The 20,281-nt window shown below is 50.4% G+C and overlaps 1 protein-coding gene and 1 non-coding gene across 2 annotated transcripts in view; one reads left to right on the forward strand and one right to left on the reverse strand.

The window, feature by feature from the left end:
* The window catches only part of b4galnt3b (beta-1,4-N-acetyl-galactosaminyl transferase 3b), a 71,484-nt gene that overhangs the window by 27,439 nt on the left and 23,764 nt on the right, over positions 1-20,281 (reverse strand). Inside the window, exons 3-9 of the mRNA XM_078417455.1 lie at positions 15,465-15,560; positions 10,630-10,720; positions 8,502-8,602; positions 6,698-6,765; positions 4,973-5,051; positions 2,065-2,131; positions 1,027-1,170 (exon numbers count right to left, since the gene is read on the reverse strand). Of these exons, the coding sequence (XP_078273581.1) occupies positions 1,027-1,170; positions 2,065-2,131; positions 4,973-5,051; positions 6,698-6,765; positions 8,502-8,602; positions 10,630-10,720; positions 15,465-15,560 (646 nt within the window). The remainder of the gene's footprint in view (positions 1-1,026; positions 1,171-2,064; positions 2,132-4,972; positions 5,052-6,697; positions 6,766-8,501; positions 8,603-10,629; positions 10,721-15,464; positions 15,561-20,281) is intronic.
* Positions 5,706-5,778, forward strand: trnav-uac (transfer RNA valine (anticodon UAC)). Its single transcript has one exon. It is a non-coding gene; the product is annotated as a tRNA-Val (tRNA).

Below are 20,281 nucleotides of genomic sequence, written 5' to 3' on the forward strand. Positions count from 1 at the left end.
GCCGAAGCCTGAGATCACTGCTTTGTTTTTAACTCTGCGCAGCCCAAGAAGGGAATGCACAGAGACCTGATGGAACCACAGCCCTCAAGGAGCACGGCCTTGCGGTTGAGTTGTAGGAAGCAACTCTGCACAAATTGCAAGATGCATAGATAGTGGTAAAATAAAATGAGAAACAGCATTATTTGGGCTGTCTGACTGTTGCTTTCGATTCATCTGAATGACTTCAATCAGAACGAGCTAATGACTCTCCTAAACTCCCAATTGCCACCCCATGCCTATAGTTTAAATTAGTTTTGTTTAGTATAGTTTAGTTTGGAGATACATTGAGTAAACAGGCCCTTCAGCCCAGCGAGTCCGCGCCGACTAGCAATCACCCAAACATTAGCACTATCCTACACACACTGGGGACAATTTACAGGAGCCAAATAACCTACAAACCTGTCCCTCTTTGGAGTGTGGGAGGAAACCGAAGCACCCGGAGAAAACCCACGCAGGTCACAGGGAGAACGTACAAACTCCGTTCAGAAAGCACCCGAAGTCAAGATCGAACCTGGGTCTCTGGCGCCGCGAGGCAGCAACTCTACCGCTGTGCCACTGTGATACCAAACCCGGAGAAAACACTGGGGAGGGTGGGGACAAGGAAGAGCCCGATTATTTATAAAGCCTACACTTTGTGTCTTTCTTTTTGTAAGCCAGCACTTGCAGTTCCTTGCATCTAGTGTAGGTAGGAACCGCAGATGCTGGTTTAAACCGAAGATACACGCAAAAAGCTGGAGTAACTCAGCGGGTCATACAGCATCACTAGAGAGAAGGAATGGGGTCGAGACCCTTCCATATCTCTCGTTTCTCTTTCCCCTGACTCTCAGTCTGAAGAAGACGTCTCGACTTGAAACGTCACCCAAACCTTCTCTCCAGAGATGCTGCCTGAACCGCTGAGTCGATCCAGCATTTTGTGTGGATCTTCGGTTCCTTGAGTCTACATTGTATGTGAATGCAACACGATACTGCTTGGGACACGATACTTACAATGGTAAAAGTTGTCCCGAGGATCAGGCCTCAACATTTCCGCTGGATGGTCAGTTAGTGAGGGCAGGTATCTGTAGCGCTTTTTATAACTTGCGGCAGACTGCGGAATGTGCTGGACCTCGTTTAGTTTTATCAACGACTCATCTGAAATGGAAAGAAGACATTTAGAACAACGAACAGTACATACAAATGCTTCTTTCTGTACCATACGCGCTGGCAAGATAAACTAACCTCCTCTGCCCACACGTGATGCACATCCCTCCATTCCCCTGCACATCCACGTACCTGTCAAAGCCTCCTAAACACCACTATGGCATCTGCCTCCACCACCACCCCTGGCAGCGAGTTCAGGCCCCCACCACCCTCTGTGTCAAATAACAAGTTATAGAGTGATACAGTGTGGAAACAGGCCCTTCGGCCCAACTAGTCCACACCGGCCAACAGGTCCCAGTTAGGGTGGCCAACTGTCCCGTATTAGCTGGGACATCCCATATTTTGGGCTAAATTGGTTTGTCCCATACGGGCCCGCCCTTGTCCCGTATTAGGCCCGGGGCCCAGACACTGTAGGCCTGGACACTGTAGGCCCGGACACTGTAGGCCCGGACACTCTAGGCCCTGACACTGTAGGCCCTGACACTGTAGGTCCGGACACTGTAGGCCCGGACGGACACTGTAGCCCGGGGGCCGCTGCAATCCCTGACAGTGTAGGCCCGGGCGCCGCCTAACGGAGGTTGCCTAGCAACCTGCCACCCGCCATTGGTGGAGCGGGAGCACGTGGCCACTGGCTGGGTGACGTCACCTTGTCCCGTATTTGGGAGTGAGGAAGTTGGCAACCCTAGTCCCAGTTGAGGCTGGGACTGTCCCAACATTTAAGAAACAGTGAGGCAGGTACATGGATTGGAGGGATACGGACTGAACGTGGGCAGGTGGGACTAGATTATCTTTTATTCCCATCATTGTCGGCCAAAACAATGTCTGCTGGTTGCAATTTATGATGATTCAACAATACAGCGAATATAGATAAAATGTGTAACTTACCAATATAAAGAGAAATATACCGAGAATCAATAACGTCGAATTTAAGGCCAATGTTGTGAAGTCGCCACTGTGGGGTGGGAGAAATAAAAGTGATTATTAGATCGGTAATAAACACAACATTAGCTTTTTATTTCCCCCAATCGTGTTCCGTGGGTGGCCTTTGATTTGCTCTGAAAATCATCCACTCCTGATTACTGTTGCCACATATACTGGCAATCTGACTTTTTTTTTTAAGAGATACAGCGCAGAAACAGGCCCTTCGGCCCACCGGGTCTGCGCTGCCCAGCGATCCCCGCACATTAACACTATCCTATACCCACTATGGACAATTTTTACATTTACCAAGCCAATTAACCTACATACCTGAACGTCTTTGGAGTGTGGGAGGAAACCAAAGATCTCGGAAGAAAACCCACGCAGGTCACGGGGAGAACGTATAAACTCCGTACAGACGGCGCCCGTAGTCGGGATGGAACCCGGGTCTCCGGCGCTGCATTCGCTGTAAGGCAGCAACTCTACCGCTGCACCACCGTGACCGCCCAAGATTAACTAACCTCCTCCGCCTGCACGTGATCCATATCCCTCCAAATCCACTAGCCTATCTGCCTCCACCACCATCCCTAGCAGCGCGTTCCAGGCCCCCACAACTGAAGACGGGTCTCGACCCAAAACGCATCTGCGGTTCCTAACTACACATGAGGCATTGGGCAGCCTATTTTAATCTGATCATTCAAGCTTTTCTGCTGTGGAAATTGCAGTTGTTTATTATGATTGTCCTGTTGCTGTAGAAATTATGTTTCCTATTATCTCACGGTCAAAACATTCTTGATAAAGGCCCAAGGAGTAAACATTAGTGCTGGAAAGATGCTGGAAATTTCTGGGGATTTCCCATTCAAAAGGGACGATGTTTATGGACAGATGCTTTGTAGCTATTCAGATGACCTTCCCACAGAATATCAACACCTACCTGTTGGGTGGCACGGAGGCACAGCGCTAGTTCAGTTCAGTTTAGTTTAGAGATACAGCGCGGAAACAGGCCCTTCGTCCCACCGAGTCCGCGCCGACCAGCGATCCCCGCACATTAACACTATCCTACACACATACACCAAGCCAATTAACCTACAAACCTGTACGTCTTTGGAGTGTGAGAGAAAACCGAAGATCTCGGAGAAAACCCACGCAGGTCACGGGGAGAACGTACAAACTCCGTACAGACGGCGCCCGTATTCGGGATCGAACCCGGGTCTCTGGCGCTGCATTCGCTGTAAGGCAACAACTCCAATTGTAGAGTTGCTACCTTACAGTGAATGCAGCGCCGGAGACCCGGGTTCCATCCCAACTACGGGTGCTGTCTGTACCGAGTTTGTACGTTCCCCCTGTGACCAGTATTGGTTTTCTCCGAGATCTTTGGTTTCCTCACACACTCCAAAGACGTACAGGTTTGTAGGTTAATTGGCTTGGTGTAAAAAAGTAAAGAAATTGTCCCCTAGAGTTAGTGTGCGGGGATCGCTGGTCGGTGCAGACTCAGTGGGCCGAAGGGCCTGTTTCTGGAGCTATATTTCTAAACGAAAAACCAAACCAAACCTGAAGCTAAGAAAGAGTGACACAAAACGCTGGAGTAACTCAGCGGGACAGGCAGCATCTCTGGAGAGAAGGAATGGCTGACGTTTCGGGTCGAGACCCTTCTTCAGACTGGTTAGGGATAAGGGAAACGAGAGATATAGACGGTGATGTGGAGAGATAAAGAACAATGAATGAAAGATATGTAAAAAAGTTACGACGATAAAGGAAACAGGCCATTGTTAGCTGTTTGTTGGGTGAAAACGAGAAGCTAGTGTGACTTGGGTGGGGGAGGGATAGAGAGAGAGAGGGAATGCCGGGGCTACCTGAAGTGAGAGAAATCAATATTCGCACCACTGGGCTACAAGCTGCCCGAGCGAAATATGAGATGCTGTTCCTCCAATTTGTGTTTAACCAATGAAAGAGTGATTGCTCGTTGTTGTGACTTCACTCAGTCAGAATTAACAGCTCCAGCACCGAGCCTGCCTACCTACATGGAATAAGTACAGCTCCCAAGATGCTCAACAAAGTCAGACAGTCTGATGTAGAAGCAAAGAATTGCAGATGTTGGTTTACACCAAAGATAGACACAAAGCGCTGGAGTAACTCAGCGGGTCAGGCAGCATCTCTGGAGAACATGGATAGGTGACGTTTCACAGAGTGCTGGAGTAACTCAGCGGGTCAGGCAGCATCTCAGGAGAACATGGATAGGTGGCGTTTCAGTCCGACCAGAAAGGTCACCCCCTTCGTTTTTCTCCAGAGATGCTGCCTGAGCCACTGAGTTACTCCAGCACTTTGTGTCTGTCTTCCTACTGCCTGATGCCTGTTTCAAATCAAGGCAGCATAAATCCAGACTCCATCCTTACGGAAAAAAACTGCAGATGCTGGTTAAAATCGAAGGTAGACACACAATGCTGAAGTAACTCAGCGGGTCAGGCAGCATCTCGTGGGGAGAAGGAATGGGTGACGTTTTGGGTCGAGACCCTGCGTGGGTTTCCTCCGGGTGCTCCGGTTTCCTCCCACATCCCGAAGACGCGCGCGTTTGTAGGTCCATGCCGATCAGCTGTTCACACAAGTTCCATGTTATCCCACTTTCTCATCCACTCCCCACACAGTGGAGAACAATTTACAGAGGGACAATTAACCCACAAGTCTTTGGGATGTGGGAGGAAACCGGAGCGCCCGGAGGAAACCCAAGTTGAAGATTTGTACAGGGAGAAGGTACAAACTCCGTACAGACAGCGCCCGTAGTCAGGATGGAACCCGGGTCTCCGGCGCTGTGAGGCAGCAACTCTATCGCTGCACCACCGTGCCATGTTAAGTGAAGAGTTTCACAACAAACACTTACAGCAACTTCCACATGGTCTGTTCCCTGGGCATCTTGTTTGTGAAGCAACTCAAAGTAATACTTCTTGGAGGATGACAAGCTGCAGAAAGTACATGAAACAAGAACGTTGGCATCATCATGACAAGGCAAACATGAAGACAACTTCAAGTACAAATCTGTTGGGATAGTCTCTCCTCTGTTACAAACCTAACGCTCCGTTGCAAGGAGCTCCATGTTTCCCCATCACAAACTCAACCATTTGCCACGTACAAACTTTATCTTCATCAATACAAAAGTACAGTTGACACCAATATACCGAATAGTGAGCGGCTTGGATAGAGTGGATGTGGAGAGGTCTTTTCCACTAGTGGGAGAGTCTAGGACCAGAGGGCACAGCCTCAGAATTAAAGGAATAGGAAGGAGATGGGAAGGAATTTCTTTAGTCAGAGGGTGGTGAATCTGTGGAACTCTTTGCCACAGACAGCTGTGGAGGCCAAGTCAGTGGATATTTTTAAGGCAGAGATGGATAGATTGTTGATTAGTGCGGGTGTCAGGGGTTGTGGGGAGAAGGCAGGAGAATGGGGTTAGGAGGGAGCGATAGATCAGCCATGATCGAATGGCGGAGTAGACTTGATGGGCTGAACGGCCTAATTCTGCTCCTATCCCTTATGATCTGATACTTTTGCCAATCCTGTGTTACTCTGAGGAGATTTGATATATCGATGACTACTCTCTCGAACTTCTACTGGTGTGTGGTTCCATAGTGTAGTGGTTATCACGTCTGCTTTACACGCAGAAGGCCCTGGGTTCGAGCCCCAGTGGAGCCAAGTGCCTGTTTTGTGGTGCTGGCTCGAAGGGCCAAATGGCCTCCTCCTGCACCTGTTTTCTATGTGCGGTAGAGAGCGTACTGGCTGGTCGCATCACGACCTGGTTCAGCGGCCCAAACCCCCAGGAATGAAGGGGATAGCAGACAGTGGTGGACACTGCCCGGTACATCGTGGGTACTGACCTCCCCACCATCGCGCCGATCAAAATGAGGCAGTAGCATTTTACAGTTCTGAAAAGAATATTACTGTGCACCTTGTGTTGTGCTTGAGTTGCTGTTGATAAACTGCTAAACAATGTCTTAAAATTAGAAGGACAGCAGTTCAAGTAAAACTGTTGTAATCACAAAACATATATGAAGCCACCTTCCAGCATTTATCTGCTCCAGTTACAGGGACTGACAGTTTATAGAATGTTGTTAGCTTACAAATGGCACAGAAACTATTAACTAATCTGTCACTGAGTTACAACATGGTTTGTCTCTCCTCAATTGCAATCTTAACTCTGGGGTACATAGAAAGCAGGTGCAGGAGTGGGCCATTCGGCCCAGTTGGTAGAACTGCTATCTCACCACAGCGACTCCAGCAGCTGCCAGAGACCCGGGTTTGACCCTGACCTCGGGTGCTGTCTGTGCAGAGTTTGCCCGCTCTCCCCCCTGTGACCGCGTGGGTTTCCTCCGGGTGCCCCGGTTTCCTCCCACACTCCGAAGACGTGCGGGTGCGTAAATTAATTGGCCCTTGTGTGTACGGAGCGGGATAACATGGAACTAGTGTGGATGGTCGGCGTGGACCCGGTGGGCCGAATGGCCTGTTTCCCTTCGGTATCTCGAGACTGCCCCAAAAATAGAGAATCTTGAATAGAAAGGATAGAAAAGGAAAATGACTCCTTGCTATTTATCAGCAAGTAAACAGTAATACTGACCGTACTGGGTTGGAGGTTTGGCTTCGGAATTTCCCGAATTCCCCTGGCGCTGCCCATTCTCTCCCAGTCTGTGTTGGGGATCAGGAGAACGTTACTGTACTTTAATTCACTCACAGAGATGTGGCCAGTTCAAAACAAACCCCATTGATCAGCTGCACATAAATATTCCAAAACACAATCGCCACACTCACAATGTGCGATATCTCATGAGGTTGGCTTTTGCTATTCATGTTTAGCTGAGAATGCTTTTCTGTAAGTACGATTAGTTCCAACCACAACCACAATCTGATGTTGCTTCTATCCGTAGTGGCGCAGCGGGTAGAGCTGCTGCTTCACAGAGCTAGACACCCGGGTTCCATCCTGAACTCATATGCTGTCTGTGTGGAGTTTGCACGTATTCCCCGTGACCGCGTGGGTTTCCTCCGGGTGCTCCGGTTTCCTCCCACATCCCAAAGACGTGCAGCGGGTTTGCAGGTTGATCGGCCCCTCTGTGAATCGCCCCCTAGTGTGCAGGGAGTGGATGAGAAAGTGGGATAACATGGAACTGGAGTGAACGGGTGATGGATGGTCAGCCTGGGCTCGTTGGGCCGAAGGGCCCGTTTCCGTGCTGTGTCTCTACAACAAACTAAACTGAGGAGCACTTGTCAGCATTAAACCCAGCAACAGCTGCAGAGTCTCAACAGGAAAGGTTGCCGATGGATGTTCACCTGAGATGCTGCCTGACCCGCTGAGTTACTCAAGCTCTCTGTGATTACGAAGGAACCGCAGGTGCTAGTTTACACCGAAGATAAGACACAAAATGCTGGAGTAACTCAGCGACTCTGGCAGGATCTCTGGAGAGAAGGAATGGGTGACGTTTCGGGTCGAGACCCTTCATCAGTCTGAACAAGCTGAAACGCCACCGATTCCTTTTTTCCAGAGATGCTGCCTGACCCGCTGAGTTACTCCAGCATTTTGTGTCTGCCTTCAAGCAACCTGTGTCTTTGTTTGTGAGCTGGCACCTCTAGTTGCTTAATTCAACAATAGGATTAACCTTGGATGGTCAATCTAATAATGATAAGTAACTCAATGACTTCAGATAGACACAAAGGAAACATGTTCCCAATGTTGGGGGAGTCCAGAACCAGGGGCCACAGTTTAAGAATAAGGGGTAGGCCATTTGGAACGGAGATGAGGAAAAACTTTTTCACTCAGAGAGTTGTGAATCTGTGGAATTCTCTGCCTCAGAAGGCAGTGGAGGCCAATTCTCTGAATGCATTCAAGAGAGAGTTAGATAGAGCTCTTTAAGTTAGCGGAGTCAGGGGGTATGGGGAGAAAGCAGGAACGGGGTACTGATTGTGGATGATCAGCCATGACCACAGTGAATGGCGGTGCTGGCTCGAAGCGCAGAATGGCCTACTCCTGCACCTATTGTCTATTGTCAATAAAGTGCTGGAGTAACTCAGCGGGACAGGCAGCATCTCTGGAGAGGAATGGGTGACGTTTCGGGTCGAGACCCTTCTTCAGTCTAGTCAGGGGAAAGGGAAACGAGAGATATAGACAGTGATGTCGATGGTTCCAATGGACACAGGCCCCATCCTTTCTTCAAACGAAACTACTGTGCGGGTGTCAGGGGTTATGGGGAGAAGGCAGGAGAATGGGGATAGGAGGGAGAGATAGATCAGCCATGATTGAATGGCGGAGTAGACTTGATGGGCCGAATGGCCTAATTCTGCTACTATCACTTATAACCTTATAAACAGTTGGATGGTGTTGTGCTGAACAAGCATGTAATGGAAGCCCAGGGAGGCAGCGAGAAGCTTACCGTGCCCACTCGAGCCAGTAGTGTGATGTTTGCAGGGTTGTCATCTGCACTCAGCCAGAACTCTGCGTTGTCATCGGAAGCCACAGCAAACTGAAACGCACCTGTAGGTTCATTGGCTTTGGTAAAATTCCTACACATCCTTCCAAACAAACAAATCCTTGTGCACCGCACCGGTTTATACAAACACCGCGCTTTCTCTCCCGTTAACCGAGCTCTTGGATGCACCGCAGATAGGTACAAAATGCTGGAGTAACTCCGGGGGACAGAGGCTGTGGAGGCCAAGTCAGTGATATTTTCTATGGCAGAGATAGATAGATTCTTGATTAGTGCGGATGTCAGAGGTCATGGGGAGAAGGCAAGAGAATGGGGTTAGGGGGAGGAGAGATAGATCATAAGGGCAATAATTGATAGGAGTAGAATTAGGCCATTCGGCCCATCAAGTCTACTCCGCCATTCAATCATGGCTGGTCTATCTCTCCCTCCTAACCCCATTCTCCTGCCTTCTCCCCCATAACCCCCGACACCTGGGCCTATTTGATCCTTTCAGTTTAGTCTAGTTTATTGTCCCGTGTACCGAGGTGCAATGAGAAGCGTTTTGTTGCGTACTAACCAGTCAATGAAAAGACAATACATGATTGGTATGACTGTGTGGCAAATCAAATTCCTTGTATGTTGCAAGGCACACTTGGCTAATAAGAGTATGATTATGATTATTATGATGATGCCAATCAAGCCATCCACAGTGTGCAGACACAGCATGAAGGGAATAACCTTTAGTGCAAGGTAAAGTCCAGTAAAGTCAATTAAGGATAGTCCGTGTGTTGACAGTGAGGTAGAATAGTCAGGATTGCTGGTTGTCATCTAGTTGGTGGTAGGACGGTTCAGTTGCCTGATAACAGCTGGGAAGAAGCTGTCCCTGAACCTGGAGGTGTGTGTTTTCACACTCCTGTACCTCATGCCTGATGGAAGAGATTTAAAAGGCATGCCACAAGGATTGTACCTGAGATGAACTGTGAATTTGCAATTTGGCTTTGGACCAAAGTGTGTACTTGGATATTTTGTATGTTCTACAAGCTCATTACCACACTGGGCAGTAGTAGACTTGGAATGTTGACAGGGAGAATTGACGATCGTGCCACTGTGCCAACGTGCAGTGCAAGATAAAGCCAGTAAAGTCCGATCAAAGAGTTGTGCCTGCCTTTAACATTCAATATGATCACGGCTGATCAACCCATTCCTTTTTGCTGCCCAGTTTGTTCAAGAGCTTGTAGAACCAGGCACGGTGGCGCAGCGGTAGAGTTGCCGCCTTACAGCGAATGCAGCGCCAGAGATCTGGGTTCCATCCCGACTACGGGTGCTGCACTGTAAGGAGTTTGTACGTTCTCCCCGTGACCTGCGTGGGTTTTCTCCGAGATCTTCGGTTTCCTCCCACACTCCAAAGACGTACAGGTATGTAGGTTAATTGGCTGGGTAAATGTAAAAATTGTCCCTAGTGGGTGTAGGATAGTGTTAATGTACGGGGATCGCTGGGCGGCACGGACTTGGTGGGCCGAAAAGGCCTGTTTCCGGCTGTATATATATGATATGATATGATATGATATGATATGATATGATATGATATGATATGATACGGGCGCTGTCTGTACGGAGTTTGTACGTTCTCCCCGTGACCTGTGTGGGTTTTCTCCGAGATCTCCGGTTTCCTCCCGCATTCCAAAGACGTACAGGTTTGTAGGTTAATTGGCTTGGTAAATGTAAATATTGTCCCTAGTGGGTGTGGGATAGTGTTAATGTGCAGGGATTGCTGGTCGACACGGACTCGGTGGGCCGAAGGGCCTGTTTCCGCCCTGTATCTCTAAACGAAGTTAAACTAAACTGGTGCACTACGATGCTGAGAACTGCACTCTGAATCTTCCCCTTTGCTCTATCATACCTGAGTTTGGCTTGAGTAGTGTAGTATTGTCTGATCTGTTTACACAGCATGCAAGACAAAGCTTTTCACAGTTCCTCTGTACACACGACACAAGTAACACTGCACCATCATAGGTGGTGAGAACTTGGAAAGCAAAGCTCACTCCAGGAAACTCAGGAGGCAGGGCCACGAACCAGGAGAGAAACTTTAACTTACTCTCTGCAAAAGGATGAATGTAGCCGAATATTCTGAGTCCATAGTTGGTCCATCTTGGTGCCACCGCCAACTTCTTGACTACAGTCCTGGTCTAGATGTGAAATGAAAGGACGTTTACAAAATAGAAACATTAATCCAGTAAAGATCACGATAGTCTGCACGAGGCAGGGTGGACCGCACGGTGGCGCAGCGGTAGAGTTGCTGCCTCACAGCGCCGGAGACCCGGGTTCCATCCCGACTACGGGCGCCGTCTGTACGGAGTTTGTACGTTCTCCCCGTGACCTGCGTGGGTTTTCTCCGAGATCTCCGGTTTCCTCCCACACTCCAAAGACATGCAGGTTTGTAGGTTAATTGGCTTCAATAAAAAATGTAAATTGTCCCTGGTGTGTGTACGGTGGTGTTAGTGTGCGGGGATCGCTGGTCGGCGCGGACTCGATGGGCCGAAGGGCCTGTGTCTGTGCTGTTTCTTTAATCTAAACTAAAGTAACAACAGCAAGAGAGTTTCAACGGTCCCGACGCGGGAGTTTCGATCGCCCCGATGCGACGGCCTCGGACAGTCGGCAGTGGCGACTGTGGACGGTTCAACAGCCCCGACCGCGGGCGAACAAAGAGGAAGATGATGGAACTTTATTGCCCTCCATCACAGTGAGGAATGTGGAACCCGCTGTGGTGGATGTTCATGTTAAATTTTACTTTATGTGGTTGTGTGTCTTGTTGTTTTTCACTGGGTGTGGCTGTGTGGGAACTCAAATTTCACTGCACCTTAATTGGTACACGTGACAATAAACTGATCTTGAAATCTTGAATGATTGGTTCATCTACATTTTAGATGAGAGTAAGGCATGCACACACCACTTTAGGTAATTGAGAATAAATGTTTAGAACTGTCCTGGGGCTATGTGCGATCAACACAAAGTATTTAGAGTACCTGTGGACTATAATTTGACGAAATGATTACGTTACCTCATGCTCAACTTCATTTGATTTAAATTTAATTTAATAAACAAACTGCCTTCCTTAGATGAGACCCAAAGTGCATGAGCAACTCAGTAGGTCAGGCAGCATCTGTGGAGAATGTTTCCAGTCGGAACCCTTCTGCACTTCCTTGTGTCAGCAATCTGTGGGAAGGGTCCCGACCCGAAACGTTGGCCATCTGCAATCTCCAGGGGCGGCACAATAGTAGAGCCGCTGCCTCACAGCGCCACGACATCTTCATTGCAGGACTGACCTGCCAGAGCTATCTCCTGGCCCCTATTTGCCCTTCTGATCTCCTTTTTCAGTTTACTCCTTAGTTCCCGAAACTCCTCCAGGGATGCACTTGATCCCAGCTGCCTATACCTGTCCCATGCATCCTTCTTGTTTTTGACCAACGCCTCAAATTCCCTCGTCAGCCAAGCTTCCTTATATTTGCCTGCTTTGCCCTACACTCTAACGGAGACATACATATCCTGAGCTTTCGTCAGCACACTTTTAAAAACATCCCACTTGGCTATGTACCTTTCACCTCAAATAACCTGCTCCAGTCAACTTGAGTGAGACCTTCTCTAATACTCTCAAAGTTGGCCTTACCCCAGTTGAGCATTTTAACATGTGGACCCTCTCTGTCTCTATCCGTAACTATCTTAAACCTAATCAAACTGAGGTCCCAAAAGGCCCCTCCACACACACTTCATTAACTTGCCCTTCCCAATTTCCCAATACTAGATCCAGCGTTGCCCTCTCATGTGAGGGGGGGGGGGCTCCACATACTGCTTAAGAAAACTCTCCTGAACACTTTTGAGGAATTGCATTCCATCTAAACCCTTCACACTATGATTTTCCCAGTCTATAATTGGGAACGTTGAAATCCCCAACAACAACCTTATTTGACCTGCAGCTGTCTGCAATCTCCTGGAACATTTGTTCTTCTAATTCCCGTTGACTATTACAGGGGTCTGCAGTACAATCTCCTTCAAGAATGTAGACGAACCAAAGTCTTATCCCCTTGTCTCTAATTATCTGCTTGGTTTATACCCCAAGAATTAATTACCTGTTGCACAAGGCGACTTTTTCCTGATTTCATTGACTTTGCTGTCAGCCAAGGATGTCAGAGAAGACCCACGCGGGTCAAGGGGAGAACGTACAAACATAGAAACATAGATAGTGGGTGCAGGAGTCGGCCATTCGGCCGTTCGAGCCAGTACCGCCATTCACCGTGATCATGGCTGTTTATCTAAAATCAGTACCCCGTTCCTACTTTTTCCACATATCCCTTGATTCTGTTAGTCCTAAGAGCTAAATCTAACTCTCTCTTGAAAATATCCAATGAATTGGCCTTCACTGCCTTCTGTGGCGGAGAATTCCACAGATTCACAACTCTCTGGATGAAAAAGTTTTTCCTCATCTCAGTCCTAATTGGCCTACCCCTTATTCTTAAACTGTGGCCTCTGGTTCTGGACTCCCCCAACATCGGGAACATTTTTCCTGCATCTAGCCTGTCCAATCCTTTAAGAATTTTATATGTTTCTATAAGATCCCCTCTCATCTAAATTCCAGTGAATACAAGCCCAGTCAACCCATTCGTTCATCAGATGTCAGTCCCCCCATCCCGGGAATTAACCTGGTGAACCTACGCTGCACTCCCTCAATAGCAATAATGTCCTTCCTCAAATTAGAGACCAAAACTGCACACAATACTCCATGTGCGGTCTCACCATGGCCCTGTTCAACTGCAGTAGGACCTCCTTGCTCCTAAACTCAAATCCTCTCGCAATGAAGGCCAACATGCCATTAGCTTTCTTCACTGCCTGCTCCAACTGCATGTTTACTTTCAGTTACTGATGTACAAGCACACCCAGGTCTCGTTGCACCTCCCCTTTTCCTAATCTGACACCATTCAGGTAATAATCTGCCTTCCTGTTCTTGTCACCAAAGTGGATAACCTCACATTTATCCACATTATATTGCATCTGCCATGCATCTGCCCACTCACCCAACCTATCCAAGTCACCCTGCAGCCTCATAGCATCCTCCTCACAGCTCACACTGCCACCCAGCTTTGTGTCATCCACAAACTTGGAGATGTCACATCTAATTCCCTCGTCTAAATCGTTAATGTATATTGTAAATAGCTGGGTACCCAGCACCGAGTCTTGCGGCACCCCACTGGTCACTGTCTGCCATTCTGAAAAGGACCCGTTAATTCCTACTCTTTGCTTCCTGTCTGCCAACCAGTTCTCTATCCATGCCAATACCCTGCCCCCAATACCACGTGCTCTAACTTTGCACACTAATCTCTTGTGTGGGACCTTTGTCAGAGGCTTTTTGAAAGCCCAGATACACCACGACCACTGGCTCTCCCTTATCCATTCTACATGTTACATCCTCAAAAGTTTCCAGAAGATTTTTTCTGGAATCTTCCAGAAGATTCTTCTGGAGTCAAGCGTGATTTCCCCTTCATAAATCCATGCTGACTTTGACCGATCCTGTCACTGCTTTCCAAATGCACTGCTAGAACGTCTTGAATGAACGACTCCAGCGTCTTCCCCACTACCGATGTCAGGCTGACCGGTCTATAATTCCCCGCTTTCTCTCTCCCTCCTCGTGGACAGCACCCGCAGTCAGGATGGAACCGGGGTCTACCGGCCCTGCAAGGCAGTAGCTCTACCGCTGCCACACCGGCCCGTCCTCTTGAGTTTCGATTAACTCTTCACAATAATAAAACAATCTCCACTACAATAAATGTATGGCATACTGCTCTGCCTACCTTGGACTGGAGGGAAAGCTGCCTATTAAAAGCTGGTTCAGTCACTTTGATTGTACCAGTTACTAACGTCACTGGAGATTTTTTTAAAGATTTTATTTTTTAGATTTAGAGATACAGCGCAGAAACAGGCCCTTCGGCCCACCGGGTCCGCGCCGCCCAGCGATCCCCGCACACTAGCACGATCCTACACCCATTAGGGACAATTTCTTTTACATTTGCCCAGCCAATTAACCTACAAACCTGTACGTCTTTGGAGTGTGGGAGGAAACCGAAGCTCTCGGAGAAAACCCACGCAGGTCACGGGGAGAACGTACAAACTCCGTACAGACGGCGCCCGTAGTCGGGATGGAACCCGGGTCTCCGGCGCTGCATTCGCTGTAAGGCAGCAACTCTACCGCTGCGCCACCGTGCCGCTCACTGATACGCAAACTGAACTGCAGCAAGTTATAACAAAGTGTGTAGGGAAAAAAACTGCAGATGCTGGTTTAAATCGAAGGTAGACACAAAATGCTGGAGTAACTCAGCGGGTCAGGCAGCATCTCGGGAGAGAGGGAATGGGTGACGCTTCGGGTCGAGACCCTTCTTCACACTGAGGTCAGGGGAGGGGGCGGGGACCCTGACATCAGCCTGAAGAAGGGTCTCGACCGGAAGCGTCACCCGTCACTTCTCTCCCGATGAGAAGATGAGAGAGACTGGGCCAGGCAATTAAATGACCGCTTCCGCCATTTGTCCGAAGATTTTCGTGGAATTGTAGAGCTGATCCCTAAGGATGGAGGTAGACACAATGCTGGAGTAACTCAGCGGGTCAGGCAGCATCTCTGGAGAGAGGGAATGGGTGATGTTTCAGGTCGAGACCCTGACATTGAGACAATGTCCCGCCCACTCTCCCCTGACATCAGCCTGAAGAAGGGCCTCGACCCGAAACGCCACCCGTCCCTTCTCTCCCGAGATGCTGCCTGACCCGCTGATTTACTCCAGCGTTTTGTGTCTGCCTTTCGCGAGCAATTACAGCCCGTAACAGCGCCAACAAGGGCGGGCGGCGGACGGGTGCAGGATTCCCTCTGGTAGCGTGACTGTGGTCAATACTCACATGTGGGAAGAGAGGGAAGTGGATGTTTTTCCTGAGCTGCTCGATGGAGCCTCCACACCAGTCTTCAAAGATGTGCAAATTTGCGCGACCCACTCTCTGCGCAATGGGGAAGATGAGATATATTCATTAGTTCACAGCACCGTGTTCCTATCTCCGCATCCTTCAAAACATTTTACCCTGAAACCATGTCGCCATCGGCAAGCAGAGCAAAGCTTTTCCATTGCACCTCGGAACACGTGACCATAAGAATAAATCTAAACCTAAAGGATGATCAGAGAGAGGGTGGTAGAACCGCTGCCTGACAGCGCCAGAGACCTGGGTTCCATCCTGACCTCGGCTGCCGTCCGTGTGTGTGGAGTTTGCACCTTCTCCCCGTGACCGCGTGCGTTTACGCGACGGTGGGACAGGCGGAGGGAGGATGATGGCTGACTTTAGTGGAGCGTCACAACGGCTGGGAAGGCGGATTGATGAAGGCCGCGGCAGAAAAGAGTCCCCGGTCGTCTTGGACTCCACGCCACTGGATCCTGACCCAGATCTGTCAAGGACCGTGTGGTGGCTGTCTGTGCACCAGTCTCCCCACGTTAAACAAAGTCATGCACAGACGTCCTCAGGCAGAGAGGACAGTCACACTCGCTGCGAGTGGCCGCGTGGGTTTCCTCCGGGTGCTCCGGTTTCCTCCCACATCCCAAAGACGTGCGGGTTTGTAGGTTAATCGGCCCTGGTGTGCAGGGCGTGGATGGGAAAGTGGGATAAGATTTAGATTTACAGATACAGCGCGGAAACGGGCCCTTCGGCCCACCGAGTCCGCGCCGCCCAGCGATCCCCGCACACTAACACTATCCTACACACACCAGGGACAATTTTTACATTTACCCAGTCAATTAACCTACAAACCTGCACGTCTTTGGAGTGTGGGAGGAAACCGAAGATCTCGGAGAAAACGCTCGGAGGTCACGGGGAGAACGTACAAACTCCGTACAGACGGCGCCCGTAGTCAGGATCGAACCTGAGTCTCCGGCGCTGCATTCGCTGTAAGGCAGCATCTCTACCGCTGCGCCACCGTGCCGCAGAACTAGTGTGAGTGGGTGGTCGATGGATGGCGTGGACTCGGTGGGCCGAAGGGTCTGTTTCCAAGCTGCATCTCTCAATTCAATTCAATTCAGTTCAATTTGATTGGAGTAAAAACAAGGATGAGAATATCCACCAAGTGAAGCAGAGACAATGGAAAGGCACTCTGAGCTAATGTTTCACATCAACAGCCTGTCAACAGAAAGCAAAGTACAAGAGGTACTGGAGGACAGAAATAAAAACAAGATATGCTGCTGGGTGGTGAGGAGGCAGGCAGGTAGGATAGTTCCATCTGGAGGCTTTTGGACAGGCACATGGATATGTAGGGTGTGGAGAGATATGGATCACATGCAGGCAGAGTGTAGACTGACTGACAGCAGCATCTTCAGCACCGACATTTTTATACAAGAATTTTGCCCGAAGTCTGTGTCCCATAGTGCTGTGTGTACCCCCATAGTGCTGTGTGTACCCCCATAGTGCTGTGTGTACCCCCATAGTGCTGTGTGTACCCCCATAGTGCTGTGTGTACCCCCATAGTGCTGTGTGTACCCCCATAGTGCTGTGTGCACCCCGTAGTGCTGTGTGTACCCCATAGTGCTGTGTGTACCCCCATAGTGCTGTGTGTACCCCCATAGTGCTGTGTGTACCCCCATAGTACTGTGTGTTCCCCCATAGTGCTGTGTGTACCCCGTAGTGCTGTGTGTACCCCCATAGTGCTGTGTGTACCCCCATAGTGCTGTGTGTACCCCCATAGTGCTGTGTGTACCCCCATAGTGCTGTGTGTACCCCCATAGTGTTGTGTGTACCCCATAGTGTTGTGTGTACCCCCATAGTGCTGTGTGTACCCCATAGTGCTGTGTGTACCCCCATAGTGCTGTGTGTACCCCCATAGTGCTGTGTGTACCCCATAGTGTTGTGTGTACCCCCATAGTGCTGTGTCCATAGTGCTGTGTGTACCCCCATAGTGCTGTGTCCATAGTGCTGTGTGTACCCCCATAGTGCTGTGTCCATAGTGTTGTGTGTACCCCCATAGTGCTGTGTCCATAGTGCTGTGTCCATAGTGCTGTGTGTACCCCCATAGTGCTGTGTCCATAGTGCAGTGTGTACCCCCATAGTGCTGTGTGTCCATAGTGCTGTGTGTACCCCCATAGTGTTGTGTGTACCCCCATAGTGCTGTGTCCATAGTGCTGTGTCCATAGTGCTGTGTGTACCCCCCATAGTGCTGTGTGTACCCCCATAGTGCTGTGTGTACCCCCATAGTGCTGTGTCCATAGTGCAGTGTGTACCCCCATAGTGCTGTGTGTACCCCCATAGTGCTGTGTGTCCATAGTGCTGTGTGTACCCCCATAGTGCTGTGTCCATAGTGCTGTGTCCATAGTGTTGTGTGTACCCCCATAGTGCTGTGTCCATAGTGTTGTGTGTACCCCCATAGTGCTGTGTGTACCCCCATAGTGTTGTGTGCACCCCCATAGTGTTGTGTGTACCCCCATAGTGTTGTGTGTACCCCCATAGTGCTGTGTGTACCCCCATAGTGCTGTGTGTACCCCCATAGTGCTGTGTCCATAGTGCTGTGTGTACCCCCATAGTGCTGTGTGTACCCCCATAGTGCTGTGTGTACCCCCATAGTGCTGTGTGTACCCCCATAGTGCAGTGTGTACCCCCATAGTGCTGTGTGTACCCCCATGGTGCTGTGTGTACCCCCATACTGCAGTGTGTACCCCCATAGTGCTGTGTGTACGCCCATAGTGCTGTGTACCCCCATAGTGCTGTGTGTGTGTTGCTTTACGTGCCAGTCTGTAGCACTGTGTATTAATTTGTATGGGTGTCAGTGGTTTACTTTAGTTTAGTTTAGAGATACAGCACGGAAACAGGCCCTTCAGCCCACCGAGTCCACACCAACCAGCAATCCCCGCACACTAACACTATCCTACACCCACTAGGGACAATTTTTACATTTGCCCAGCCAATTAACCTCCATACCTGCACGTCTTTGGAGTGTGGGAGGAAACCGAAGATCTCGGAGAAAACCCACGCAGGTCACGGGGAGAACGTACAAACTCCGTACAGACAGCGCCCGTAGTCGGGATGGAACCCGGGTCTCCGGCGCTGCATTCGCTGTAAGGCAGCAACTCTACCGCTGCACCACCGTGACCGCCCTTAGTAGACTCAGGTCTCAAGTGATAGGAGCAGAATTAGGCCATTCGGCCCATCAACTCACTTCGCCGCCATTCAATCACGGCTGGTCTATCTCTTCCCTCCTATCCCATTCCCCTGCCTTCTCCTCATAGCCCCTGACACCCGCGCTAGTGAAGAATATATCTACTGTATCTCTGCCTTAAACATATCCACTGACTTGGCCTCCACAGCCTTCGGTGGCAAAGAGTCCCACAGGTTCACCACTGCCTTGACGGGCCGAATGGCCGACTCCCATCACTTATGAAAATGTGATCTGTGTGATTGTTCAATTGAAACTCCCCTAAATACAGCAGCTGGTGCCAGTGAATGTGCTTCCCAGACCCACATCTCTCTGCAAGTCTGGCTGGGCCCCTCGCCTTCCGCCCCTTCAAACATTTTATTGCGTTTGCTCCACAGCCATGAATCGACCCTTTATTTTTGCAACATCCTGCACACATTATTGCGTGAGTGCAAGAAGTATATAGTAGTCGAACTCGCATGCACCAGTCCGCTGTTACAACACTCCATCAAAACCTCCTCCCAGTCACGCCCAGGGCATCTTTACACAGTCCCAAATACTCAACTGGCAAGCCTGCTATAAATAAGCCACAGAGGCTTGAGTGAGAGGGAGGGAGGGAGGGAGGGGAGGGGAGGGGAGGGAGGGAGGGGAGGGGAGGGGAGGGGAGGGAGGGAGGGAGGGAGAGAGGGAGAGAGGGGGGAGAGAGGGAGGGAGGGGGGGAGAGAGGGAGGGAGGGGGGAGAGAGGGAGGGAGGGGGGAGAGAGGGAGGGAGGGGGAAGAGAGGGAGGGAGGGGGGAGAGGGAGGGGGGAGAGGGGGGGAGGGAGGGAGGGGGGAGAGGGGAGAGAGGGAGGGAGGGGGGAGAGAGGGAGGGAGGGGGGAGAGAGGGAGGGAGGGGGGAGAGAGGGGGGGAGAGAGGGAGGGAGGGGAGAGAGAGGGAGGGAGGGAGGGAGGGAGGGAGAGGGGGAGAGAGGGAGAGGGGGAGAGAGAGGGGGAGAGAGAGGGGGAGAGAGAGAGAGAGAGAGAGAGAGAGAGAGAGAGGGATGGGGAGAGAGGGGGAGAGGGACAGGGATGGAGAGAGAGAGGGGAGAGAGGGAGGGAGGGAGAGAGAGAGGAAGGGGGGGAGGGAGGGAGGGGGGAGAGAGGGAGGGAGGGGAGAGAGAGGGAGGGGGGGAGGGGGGGAGAGAGAGAGAGGGATGGGGAGAGAGGGGGAGAGGGACAGGGATGGAGAGAGAGAGGGGAGAGAGGGAGGGAGGGAGAGAGAGAGGAAGGGAGGGAGGGGGGAGGGAGGGAGGGAGGGGGGAGGGGGGAGGGAGGGAGGGAGGGTAGAGGGCATCTTTAGAATCACTGCAGATGACTCACAGATTTATTTCCCTCCTTCAACTTCACCAGAAGTAAACAGAATTCACAATAGCAGCCAAACTATGCAGCCTGAGGCAGGCCAGCCAAAAGCTGTCAGGTAGCACCGTACCAGAATGGCCTGCGGGGAACCTGTGTGTGGTGTGTGTGTGTGTGGGGTGTGTGTGTGTGGTGTGTGTGTGTGGGGGGTGTGTGTGT

Source organism: Rhinoraja longicauda, chromosome 20 (genome assembly GCF_053455715.1).
Source record: "Rhinoraja longicauda isolate Sanriku21f chromosome 20, sRhiLon1.1, whole genome shotgun sequence".
Lineage (NCBI taxonomy): Eukaryota > Metazoa > Chordata > Chondrichthyes > Rajiformes > Arhynchobatidae > Rhinoraja > Rhinoraja longicauda.